Consider the following 13,526-nt stretch of genomic DNA (forward strand, 5'->3'; position numbering starts at 1 on the left):
AATAAATACAAAAAGTAATTTTAAATGGGTCGTAAACCTAAATGGAAAAGCTAAAACTATAAAATTTCTGGAAGAATGAGGGGAAGATGGGGTAAACAAAAAATTTTTAGAACACTCAGAAATGTGATCAAAAAACAAAGAAAGATAAATAACCTCTGCATTTTGATGAACACAGTTAAGGAAATGAAAAGACAAATTACTAAACTGGAGAAAATCTTTTTTTTTTTGTTTTTTTTTTTTTGTTTTTTAAGATTTTATTTATTTATTTGACAGACAGAGATCACAAGTAGACAGAGAGGCAGGCAGAGAGAGAGGAGGAAGCAGGCTCCCCACTGAGCAGAAAGCCCGACGCGGGGCTCGATCCCAGGACCCTGAGATCATGACCTGAGCCGAAGGCAGAGGCTTTAACCCACTGAGCCACCCAGGCGCCCCAAGGAGAAAATCTTTGTTATACAGATTTCTGACAGACAACTTGAATCCAGAACACTTAACTCTTATAATGAAATGATGATATATCAAACACACCAAATAATAAAAATTGGGCCAGAGATTTCATTACAGAAGAAAACACAGAAATAGCCAATAAACACAAGAAAAGATACACAACATTATTAGCCATCAGGGAAATGCAAATTAAAATTATAATACACAAAAGAATCCCAATAGCACGATAGGCTCACTAGAATGGCTAACATTTTAAAAATTAACAATATCAAGTGCTTGTAAGGATGTGAAACAACTGAAACACTTAAACATTGATTATGGGAATGTGAAATGGTACAAACACCCTGGTAAATAGCATTTTCTCATAAAATTAAAGAAACCTACTATAGGACCCAGCAATTCCAATTCTAGGTATTCTTCTCCAAGAAATGAAAACAAAAGTCCACACAAAAACCTGTACATGAATGTTCACAGCAACATTTTTATATAGCCAAAAACTGGAAATAACCTAAATGTCAAACATCATAGGAATGGATATATACATTATAGTACATAATATTCCATTGTATAGATTATTACTCAGCAATAATAACAAAAAAACAGACTACTTACTGATGTGCAAAAACAACATGGGTGAATTAAAAAAAACATGCTAAATAAAAAAGTTACACCCAGAAAAACTACACTCGTGATTTTATTTGTGATATACTGGAAATGGAAAATTTAATCTGTAATGACAGAAAGCAGTCATTGCCTGGGGTTGGGACACTGAGAAACACTATGGGGGTTGGATGTTCTAAGTCTTAATTGTGGTGGTTGCACCCTTGTATATATTAGTCAAAACTCAACTACACACAAATGAGTGCAGTTTACTGTATATAAATTATAGCTTCATGAAAAGTTTGTTGTAAAATTTTTCACAAGAAAATGGGAGAAAAACAGAACTTACTATTTTTAAAATAATGTACATCAGTGTTAAATACTTCTGCAGAGTTGATCAATGTACTTTGAACCATTAATTTTGACGGGCTTGCTAAAATAAGTAGCATTCAGGGACACCTGGGTGGCTCAGTGGGTTAAACCTCTGCCTTCAGCTCAGGTCATGAACCCAGGGTCCTGGGATCGAGCCCTGCATCTGGCTCTCTGCTCAGCGGGGAGCCTGCTTCCTCCTCTCTCTCTGCCTGCCTCTCTGCCCACTTGTGATCTCTGTCTGTCAAATAAATAAATAAATAATCTTTTTTAAAAAAAGATTTTAAAATAAGTAGCATTCAATAAGTAATAACCAGTGACGGCCTGCCTCTCTTGTTTTTATTCCTGTTATGTGTGTGTGTGTGTGCGTGTGTATATATATATATGTATGTGTATATATATATATATATATATATATAGCATGACTATTGCTTGAAAGTAAAGAATTCAACAAAGTTTAGTATCATTAAGGAACCATGCATTTAGAAGTCAGGCATATTCTTACATTTCAATCCTTTTTCTCAGAGACCAAAATACTAACCTCTCTCATTCTCACTCTCTCAAACTGAAAATTAAAAATAAATAAGGGCAAAAAAGAACATGCCATCTTCTCACAGAATATAAAATGTTGATTCCCTTCTCCTAAACTTTTTCATTTATATATATGACTTACCCTCCAATGAAGATGCCAGAAACCAGTATCTTACAGTGTTTTTCAATCACATTTTCCTTGCCATATACTTATTAAAACAATAAGCAACAGTACTCACTTCGATTGTCTTGGCCAGTAACTGTGTGTGAGGAAAATTGTACTTGTATACTTCATTAGCGACAGTGTTTACATCAATGGCAGCCACCACTTGTGCAGGTATACAGCTTTCTGCAATGATAAATGGAATATCTTAAAATGTAACATCCTTAATATCAATTTGGTCACTTTACAGAGAAGTCAAAATCCAGAATTTTGGAGTACACATCCTCACTTCCTCAATGATCTAGCTAGATCTCAGATTTCTAATTGACAACCAGGCCAAGGAGTTAGTTATGAAGTGGAATATTTGCAACTGCTGGTTCATCTCTCCAAATAGATTTCTAAAGCTATAAATAAGATCTAAATATTTTAGTCATTATCTCTTACATTTGCCTTCCCCACTCCATTAAGATATACACTTAATGAGTTAAATAGAAAGTTTTCCTAAGTTAAAATACAACCAAAAATAGAAAAGGGAAGTATATTTTTAAAAACCATTATCAGTTGGAACTCTATATAAATAAATTACCTACTGTTTGCACCTCACCTTTTAACATTAATACAAAGCTGCTTCCCAATATCACTAAAAATGCTTTTATGTAAGTTTTGGAAGTTTTTTAAACAACAGTTTTATTGCGATAACAACAGTTTTATGGGATTCACATATCACAAAATTCACCTGTTTAAGATTTAGGTAAGTTTTAACTAAAATGAGCAATTAATTGGTGTCCAAATATAAAAAATACATAGACTAAAAATTAAAAATCTAACAGACCAGGATAGAATGTAAAAAATAATTTCAGGGGTGCTTGGGTGGCTCCGTGGGTTAAGCCTCCAACTATTGATTTCTGCTCAGGTCATGATCTGACTTATGAGATTGAGCCTCATGTTGGGCTCTACGCTGGGCATGGAGTCTGCTTAAGATTCTCTTTCCTCCTCTCTCTCTCTCACCCCCGCCCCCACTCTTCCTCTCTAAAAAAAAAATAATAATTTTCAAAGTGATGTCAAAGAGTTTTACAGCAGTCAAAACATGAACTATGTAAACATGCATAGCTGCTATTACATTTTGCAATTACCACCCCCTTGCACTTCTTACCCAAACACATACAAAAGTAATGATGTATTTCCCTGTCCCAAATCAGGAGAAGATGTGAGTTTTAAAAATAAAAGTATTTCAGACTCCTTAGGAAAACCACCAGAAAAAAATTACAAAATTGCACAGTACCTCAAAATAGCTATTTTTTTAATAACCATTTGCTGTTAAGAGTTAGCATAGGTAGACCAAATATCAAAAAATGGCAAAAGAATTTAGATGTGAGGAGCTAGGGCTCTGGTAGCAGGCACTAAAAATGAAACTCAGTTCACAAAAGATGGGTAAAGAGGAAGGTTCACAGACACTCAGAAAATAATCACAACCATATATTGAGGCCTAAAAGAGATGATGTCCAAGATAAAACAAGGGCATAAATATCTCTAAGTATTTGCTGAATGTCTACTAGGCTCAAGACACTCAGCTAGGACCAGTTAGTTATCTCCTAGGTACTCTGCTGCCTTGTATGTAGGTCACTGGAAACTCTGAGGTCCAGCTGGTAATACCATAGGGTAGCTGCCTCCAACTGAGTTTAGAAATCAATAACTAGTTATTTGCCTTAGTATAAAGTTATAAATAATATATTTGTCAAAGACATCAGAGAAATCTTGAAACATAAATCAAGAAGGCTTTTAAACAAATTAAAAAATCAGTACATAAAGATTATTTTGTAAAATCACAAACCTGTTATAATTCAGATCAAGAATTAAGTTACTACTAAGCATTGTAAGAGAATTTGAAATTATATAAACTTCACTGAATTATTTTACTGTTCTGTTAAGTAAGATTATCTTGTTATTAGCATGATGAAGCCTGATGCATTTCCACAATATATTCTGCAATCTGGGATTGCCTGGAGTTGGTTAATACAACTTTCCTCTTTCATCAGGCTGACTGACAGTACACAGTGATATGCCGAATCTGTACCACAATCAATAATTAATTTTATGTAATTGTATTGTGTGCCTGAAAGACATAAAAACTTACAAAAAGCGGGCACCTGGGTGTCTCAGTGGGTTAAGCCTTTGCCTTCAGCTCAGGTCGTGATGTCAGGGTCCTGGGATGGAGCCCCGCATCGGGCTCTCTGCTCAGCGGAGAGCCTGCTCCCCCTCTCTCTCTGCCTGCCTCTCTGCCTACTTGTGATCTCTGTCTGTCAAAAAAAAAAAAACAAAAAACAACTTACAAAAAGCAACTGCCAAATGAATGTTTTATGTGGCTATCCAAGAGTCGATGAACCAAAAATTCTTTCTTGGAAAACAACAGATTTTAAAAGTCAGTAAGTAAAAACCCTGTTGTGTATGCATTATTTTAGATTATTATAAAATCAGGATCCAGGGCAGGCCCTAAAAAGTTATTTCCACAATGAGAAATGAATGTACTAAGACATTACTGACAATAATTCAACTTGTGTTTTTAAAGCAGAATTGTTCTGGTATATGGATGTGCTTCTAAGGAAAAAGTTAGATTTATAAATAACCATTTTAAAAAAGCAAACTTGGTTGTATGTAAGTGACGAATCATCGAATTCTACTCCAAAAACCAATATTGCTCTGCATGTTAAATTTGACTAAATTTAACTAAATTTAACTAAAATTAACTAAATTTTAACTAAATTTGACTAAATTTGTTAAATTGACTAAAATTTAAATTAAATGAATAAATAAATAAGCAAAACTGTCAATTCTATTGAAATCTGAAAACTGAGATCCAAAGAGAAGTTGTCTTGCCATTTTCTACTGTGTACTTCAGATCTACAGCCTCCAATAATCTTTGTCAAACCACGTACACATATTTTGAAAATGTTTAACTAAAAATATCAAAGTGAATATAACTCAGTAGAACTTTACATAAGTGAGCTCTATTACTTAAATCATGCAGGAGAAGTAATTCTTGCAGGGAAGAGAGAATTGGGAAAAGGGAACCCATCCGGATATTTTAGTAGTGTGGAGGGTAGGAGTGTGTTTTCAGCACTGTGATCTACTGTTCAATCTGGATATCATTCATGGTATTTCAGTTACTACTCTGATGGCATATTTATCAACAGGAAGCATGGGTACAAGAAGCAAGACATTCTAGTTAAAGAAATGCATATAGATGATGTTACAAGATTGTCAGATTGGATCTATAAGGAGAGGACAAAGGGTATCGTGCTCCTCTTTACGTGAGGACTGAATTTAAAAAGGCAGGTTTAGTTATACCAAGAGAGACCTTCTAGGGAGATGTAAGAAATGTTACTGACAATACATGCATAATTCCTGCTCTCGTGTATGTCTCTCACTGAAGTAGGCAGGAATCGAACACACGCACACTGTATTTGAGTAGCAATAATTGTCCTCCTTTTTCTGATCACTCTTTCTGGAAAAGTTGTAGAGAAGAACCTCTGGTTGGTAGTAGTGATGAAAGGGTACAAGTTTATATTCTACCTGCCTTTCCTAACTAAATAAATCAGAAAGTTTAATTGTGCATAGTTATTAAGTTGGGGAAAAATTCAATTTTTAAAAATGTAAATATAAAATTAACCAACCCATTTTGAAAAAAGGAAAGCAGCTTATTTTTTTTCTTTATCACTTATTTTCTGATTGTGTCTCATATAGGCGAGTAATTACTTGAATGAGCTCATTATGATCACACCTGAGACACTTAATCAGGTATGTTAACACTGACATCTAGTTGTGAAATGGAAGATCAGTGGACCATATCCCATGTCTATTTCCTTTCATTCAAAGTGGCAAGGTAAGAATAAAAATACTAAACAAAAACATCTGAATGGATTCTGATTTTTAAATGATTGCTAAATGTTTTATCCCTATTGGAAAAGTGTATTTCTTGTTTCTTTTAAAAGATTCTTGCTTTTCAAAACTTGTCAATAAATTATTTCTCTGAATTAAATAAAATTTAGAATAAGTTTCAAATTCTTTACAAAATTCACCCAATTTCCTTAGAAAATCTCTTTAGAAGTTTAGCTAACAGTACAACAACAAAAAACTTACTCTGGCTCAAGACATACACTAGATCATTGTTACTAAGATCTAACTAAATACAAGAGCCCATCAACCAGAGAGTGGACAAAGACTGCTTGAGATCTACGTACAGACCAGAGCTGGGAAAGTGGCGCAAGAGAAAAAGGTACCAAATTAATGTTTAAAAAGGAGCACAGTGAATTTACAGGGAAAGGAAAATAAAGATGCTATGCCAGATAATACCATGCAATTTGGAGAAGAGGAGGACTCTCTCCTCCATTTTGAGGAGGACCTTGAGAAAGAATAAAGGTATAAGAAGAACATGATAGTTTGTGCTTTCTGGCCTTTTTACTATTGGTTCGTTTCTACTGTTGGTTTCAACAATTGAAAAATAAACCTAATAGCTGGCACTCTAATCACCATGTTAGCCCATGAAGAGAATGGCCACTTTACAGAGTTGGTGAAGCAAAGAATTGGAAGGAGTTGAGGTCCTGAAGGATTTCACAGAGTCACCATAACAGCCCTGGATTACTGTACCTAGATTCACTTTTTTTTTTTTTTGTAAGATTATTTATTTGAGAGAGAGAGAGAGAGAAGGAGAGCATCTCAAGCAGACTCCCCACTGAGCACAGATTCCCTACATGGGACTCCATCTCACGATCCTGAGATCATGACCTGAGCCAAAATTAAGAGACAGATGCTTAACCGACTGAGCCACCCAGGCACCCCTAGGTTTACTTTATGTAAGAAAAAAACAAACTTCTATCTCCTTTTAGTCACTATTATTTTGGATGTCTCTATTACTGACAGTTAAACCTAATGCTAACAGATGCATGAACCTAATCCTAACAATTCCTCTATTGTTTAGATGTGTGTGTGTGTGTGTTTGTGTGTGTGTGTGTGTCTATGTGTTGAAAAGAGAACTTCCGGTTCAATGCCAGTTTAGACCGGATCAATATAATTAAAAAAAAAATTTATTGAGTAATTTGTGCCAAGCATTTGGCTAGACCCACAGGGATGGATATATAAAGTTTATATTTATGGAGGTCAGGGGAGTTTTAAAATTAAAGCAACATTGTTTTTCTCTGAGGTACACGAATTCCTCTTTTAATATAAGAGATGACTTCTCCCCAGATTTTCCTTATGAAGTGAATTTCTACCAACCAAATACTTTCTCTATTGTTTTTAAATTTTTATTATTGAAGTATAGTTGACATATAATATTAGCTTCAGGGGTATAACATAGTGATTCAACAACTATAAATCACTCCATGCTCACCACGGTGTCATCACCATCTGTCACCATATAAAGTTATTTCATCATTATTTCTTTTTTTTTTTTAAGATTTTATTTACTTATTTGACAGACAGAGATGACAAGTAGGCAGAGAGGCAGGCACAGAGAGACGGAGAAGCAGGCTCCCTGCTGAGCAGAGAGCCCGATGTGGGGTTCAATCCTAGGACCCTAAGACCATGACCTGAGCAGAAGGCAGAGGCTTTACCCCACTGAGCCATCCAGGTGCCTCTCATCATTATTTCTTAAAAGTCACATCTATGTTACTCTGAGGAGAAAACCTCTGGAGCCTTGATTTAAGAGGAAATAAAAAATTTAGAAAACTAAGCAAAATCATATACCTAATAACTCAAAAATCTAATATGAACAATATTAAGAATACCAGTACTAATACCACCACCATGGTATACTCAAAATCTCAAAAGCAAAACCGCTAAAACTCTGGAACAATGATAATCAGCCTCACATATTTCCTAACCCCAGTAATCTCTTGCTAAACATTTTTGCAGGGCAAGACCTCCTCAGATGATTTATCATAATACTGATTAGAAGGTGACACGAAGCTACCGCTAAGGAAGCTCTGATTTCCCTTTGGAATGATGGCTGGAGTGTTACCCAACAGCCTCTGTGGTTCCATGACATAAAACAAGGGTCAAACTACAAATATTGATAATAATTACCAAAGAAAAGACAAAACCCTAACTTCTCAGGTTTTCATGCAAGATCTTCTAATGATTACTAAATGTTCATAAGTCTCTTTTATAAAAGGTGCTTGGTGTTTTTAAATGATTTATTGTCCTAAGATAAAGAAATGTCTCCTTCCATCAGTTTTGAGACTTGAAAAGTGATATTAGATTGCTTATTTTTAATTCTATTTTTTTTGAAGGGAAGATAAACCTTCATTTCTTTTTGTTTCTTATAGAAAAGTCTGTATTTTAGAAACCTTATCAAGAGAGATGGTCAGTGTTCCACGGACATATTATTTATAAGCTACATATATCAATATACGTAACAATGTCAACTGTTAAAAAAAAAAACAAGGTAGCATCAAATGCTTTTTTTCTGAACTCACATCAGTAAATCTGCACTTCTGGGGTTTCCCAGGATTCTTCCCTGGTTCTAATTAAATCATTCTATAGCTTCCAAGTCATCTAGTAGTTCACCACAGTCTTCCCAATAAAATCTAAACTTCTTAGCATGATTTGGACCCTGCATACCTGTCTAGTCTCCTCTTTTGACACTGTCCCTCGATCAACCCCACTCTCTTCCAATTCACACCTACTACACTCATACACATACACTTTTCCCCAGGTAATACCCCCAGGTAATTCTTATCATTCCCCAGATGAGTCATAATTTCTCAATCCCAGTGCCTCTGTATATAGTTAAAAGGCCTATCCTACCCTGTCCAACCTCTGACACCATCTCGCTTGTCCTAGATCATTCTTGGTCTTTCAGGACTCACTCAGCTTAGGCATGACTCCTCCAGGAGGCTTTCACTAAGCCTGCTGGAGTGAAATGAGGGCCGGTCCCTCAGGGTGTCATCGTGCTGGGTAGTTCACACTATGATCACATTTATCCCAGGATACTGCCTCTCTCATGAGACTACGTGATCTGAGAGCACCCAGGCCATGGCTTGTACATTAGAGTACTCGCAGCACCTAGACATTGCTGTAACTGGCACCCACTTGGCCTCCAATAAATATCTTCCAACTGAATAGTATGAAAATGAGTGAATTTCATCTCTAAAACCAACTCCTGATTATTGTTTAATTATTTTTAATTATTTTGATTATTATTTAATTATTGTTTAATGTTCTGTTCCTCAGAACAGAATTAGCTTAAAAAGTCTAATAATCTTGTACTCCTATGTTCATCAAAGCCTAAAAGACAAATTTTAGGTAGACCTAAATGTTTGACATTTAGGTCAAATGCTTACCTTGGCAACACAATGAAGTTTCCAGAATGACCTATAGAATTCTATTTATCTTATAAATATGTTAAATAATAGCACTAATAGTGCTAATGTCAGGCAATTATAAATACTTATTAGAGTGCCTGTTATGTGCTGGGCATTCTGCTGGGTACTGAGAATACAAGATCAGTGGACATCTGTGTCGTGCTTTACCAATATCCAGTACGCTTCTCTAGCAATAGTCCCAGAGTTTCTCTCAGGAATCTTACTGCACTCACTTTCCTCCTGTCAAGTGGTTCAGATGGCCTCAACCCCTACCCTGGAGGGTTTCAGAGTAACCACTCTGAAAGCATGTGTCAAGCCTGAGCCAAGACTTCCAGAGTGATTTCAAAGAGGGGAAACAATTCAAAATAAGCCAATGAGGTTCAGTAAGAGGGAACATCTTACTTTTTCCTGGGCAACTAGGAAGAGATGCTTGATTTTCTTACTGAGTTTAACCATGGGAGGATACAAGTTAGCAGCTACTACACAGCCTTCTTGATGTAGTAAGGGGAGAGTCCATATAAAAATGCACCCATGTGGTACCTGGGTGGCTCCGTTGGTTAGGCCTCTACCTTCAGCTCAGGTCATGATCGCGGAGTTTCGGGATCAAGCCCCACATTGGGCTCTCTGCTCAGTGGGGAGTCAGCTTCTCCCTGTCCTTCTGCCCCCTTCCCTGCTTGCACTTGCTCTATTTCTCTCAAAGAGATAAATAAAAACTTCTTTTAAAAAAAATGCAGTCAATCCAGAAAGAACAAAACTGAGACAGACACACAGAGAAAGAAAAGTGATTCCTGGTACCACAATTGAGCCCCTTTAAGCTGTACCCCAAACCAAGCCTATATTTGATCTTAGTCATTACATGAGTATTTACAACTCATGTAAACCAGTTTGGATTGTCTTCTGTAACTTGGAAATAACAGTTCTAACAGACATTTAAGAGAACACACACTTAAATATCACTCATCACTATGAGGAAATGTATTTCAAATTCCAACTTGGCAAGCAGAACAACACAAACCCCAAAAGCCTTGTGAATAAGAAATTAATTATGTATCTATAAAACAGAAACACTTCTCTTGATCAAACACTCCCCAAGTACCATAAATTGAGCCAATATTTGCAGGAGTCCCAATTTGGGAGGCAAGGACTTCATTATAGGTCTACCTAATTACTTTATCCTATACATTTATTCTAAATACAACAAATACGTAGAGAGCCATCTGTAAGCTGTATCCCCAGTGTCTTCAAAGAAGCACGTATTTTCAGTTCAACAAAATCAATTCTTCAAATTGATTCTTCAAAAATTCAATTCTTCAAAAAAAATCAATTCTTCAAAAATTCAAGTTTTAAAAGTAAAAACAGTCAAAATAGAAATTTCAATTACAGCCAATTCAAAATAAAGAATTTTATATGATTAGTCAACATAAAATGCTGCTGCACCTCACCAATAATGACAGAAATCCACATTAGTCAGTTTTACTTACCAGACTAGGAAAGGTTTTATAAGATGAACACCGTCTAGTATGAGCACATGTTTGAAAAAATGTGCCCTTCATCATGCTGGCTGTAGTGTACATGGATTCAACTCTTCTATCATTAGTCCTAGCCATTCTACTTGTGACAATTTATGCTAAGGAGATATTTGAACAATATAAGTATAAGACTGCCATATTAGAAATGATACCCATATATACTAATGTGGAATGATACAGATTTTTTAAGTACCAAAAAAAAATCACTAACTATCCTGTTCAGTAATAATCCAAGTTTTGTATAGTGTATATATATGTACCCATATTAAGAAAAAAAAAGAAAAAAGCAGTAAATGTTGACAGGGGCTATCTCTTGGTGGTAGAGGGAATTTGGAGGTAATTTTTATTTCTTCCCTTAAACTTTTTGGATTATTTGGTCTTTTTCTTAACAATAAGAATGGAATGCTTTTAAAATCAGTCAAAAGCAAACAAACAAAACTATTTTTATCTTGGAACAAAATAATTCAATATTTCTCTTAGCTGTGACCCTGAGAAATCCCACAAAGGGAAAGTATCAAGGTCAGATAAGAAAGGTTTGGATACATTCTCAAAACATGCCCGTTAGACGTAAGGCCACACACACACCAGTATACAGTCATAACTCAATGCGTTATTTTATCCCACTAACTCAGTAACAGCCAAAAGAATAAAAAACAAGAATTAAACTACATTGTCATAGTTCTTTAGAGATCAACAAGTATGGCATATGGCCAAAAATGTAATGAGTTGAAAGCTACCTACTTACATACTTAGAATTCAAAGGATATAAATATTCTCCATTTATCCCATGACATTTAGACCTTCCTCTTAATCTCTTAAAGACAATACCAGTGATTAAAAACACTTATTTAAATGGTTTAAGAAGGGGCACCTGGGTGGCTCAGTCGGTTAAGCGTCTGCCTTCAGCTCAGGTCATGATCCCAGCCCCGCATCGGGCTCCCTGCTCAGCGGGAAGCCTGCTTCTCCCTCTCCCACTCTCCCTGCTTGTGCTCCCGCTCTTGCTCTGTCTCTCTCTGTCAAATAAATAAACAAAAAATCTTTAAAAAAAAATAAATAAATGGTTTAAGAAATAAGCAATATAAACACATGTGATCCAGCCTATTACAGGTTTAAAGAACAAAGATTTTGTTTTACATAAATTTACTTTGAATGACTGAACATCTATGAATGGTTCACCACCACAAATATGTCAAAACATATTTGCTGATATTTTCTTATAACTTCAAAGATGATCACTTCTTTTTTTAAAGATGATGATTTCTGATATACTCATGGAAGACAATGAAGAAATGATATACACACCACTACTCTCTATCTAATCAACTATGAATGAAAAAAAACTTGTAAAAATATAATTACGTTATCAATCATAAAGTTCCCAAAAATTAAACTAAAAACTCCTCTCTAAATTTGTCCTGCCATTCTGAGTCCCTTTATGCTTTATATTGTAGACTTTCCTTAAAGCTTATTATTTTCATCATTATTGACTTCAGAGTTTTAAGCCTATCCTGAATTTCTGCTATAGGCACATCTAAAAGAATTAAGTTTAGGGGCACCTGGGTGGCTCAGTCAGTTAAGTATCTGCCTGCCTGTGGCTCAGGTCATAATCCCAGGGTCAGGCCCCACATCAGGCTCCCCGTTCAGCTGGGAGTCTGCTTCTCCCTCCCCCTCCGCCCCACCCCCCTGCTTGTGCACGCTCTCTCGTGCTCGCTCTCGCTCACTCATTCTCTCTCTCAAGTAAATTTAAATTTTATTTAAAAAATAAAAAATGAAAGAATAAGTTTACAATTTTGCTCTGAACCAGAAAGTAAAATCTGTCCTAAGACCTTAGAGGAAAAAGCACTTCAATTACTTCATTCCTCATTTTCCTTTGAGTCTCCTCCCGACTATACATTTCTCTGCAAACCTTTTTCCATTCAACCATATGGTATTCAACACATATTAACTATCACTCTTTTTTTAACCAAGAGTATCACAGGCAGACCCTACAGAGATTTTTTATTCAGTGTGTGTGTGTGTGTGTGTGCGTGTGTGTGTTCACTGGTCCTCAGAAAGATTCAGGATATGGGTATCTCACTATCCAGCTCTTCCTCTGCCTGTGTTTGAAGCTTAGCTCCACCATTTCCAGCTGTGTGACTTGGGCAAGTTACTTGACTTCATCAAGCCTCAGTGTCTTTATCGGTAAAAGAGACAATAAAGTACCTATGTCGTACAATGCTCCGAGGATTAAATTAGCTAATACCTATAAAGCTTACACTTGTGCTGGCCAGATAGTAATTACTCAATAAATTTTTGCTGTGATTATTATCAAAAGTCCAAAGACTTTTTAAAATAAGAAAGTGTGACAGGAACCCTCACTGGTGTGGCAATGGAGGGTTCAATGTTTGAGAGAGCAGTTTGGCCATATGTATCTAAAGGCTTCAAAACCGCTTGGACTTAGCAATTTTGTATTTGGGCACATACCCTAAGGTGTGGTAGGGGGAACAGTGAACGCCCCTGCCCTGAAAAGAATTGTTTCCATCCTAACCC

The 13,526-nt window shown here is 35.9% G+C and overlaps 1 protein-coding gene across 2 annotated transcripts in view; it reads right to left on the bottom strand.

Annotated features, from left to right (window-relative positions):
* The window catches only part of TRDMT1 (tRNA aspartic acid methyltransferase 1), a 56,027-nt gene that overhangs the window by 29,466 nt on the left and 13,035 nt on the right, over nt 1-13,526 (bottom strand). Inside the window, exons 2-3 of one of the 2 annotated variants that reach the window (XM_080810515.1) lie at nt 11,869-12,010; nt 2,184-2,293 (exon numbers count right to left, since the gene is read on the bottom strand). Coding sequence is in view for 1 of the 2 variants with exons in the window: in XM_080810514.1 (XP_080666640.1) it covers nt 2,184-2,293 (110 nt within the window). In the remaining variant the exon portion in view is untranslated. The remainder of the gene's footprint in view (nt 1-2,183; nt 2,294-11,868; nt 12,011-13,526) is intronic. The other variant, XM_080810514.1, reaches the window with a different exon arrangement.

The sequence above is a fragment of the Martes martes genome (genome assembly GCF_963455335.1).
Source record: "Martes martes genome assembly, chromosome: 8".
Lineage (NCBI taxonomy): Eukaryota > Metazoa > Chordata > Mammalia > Carnivora > Mustelidae > Martes > Martes martes.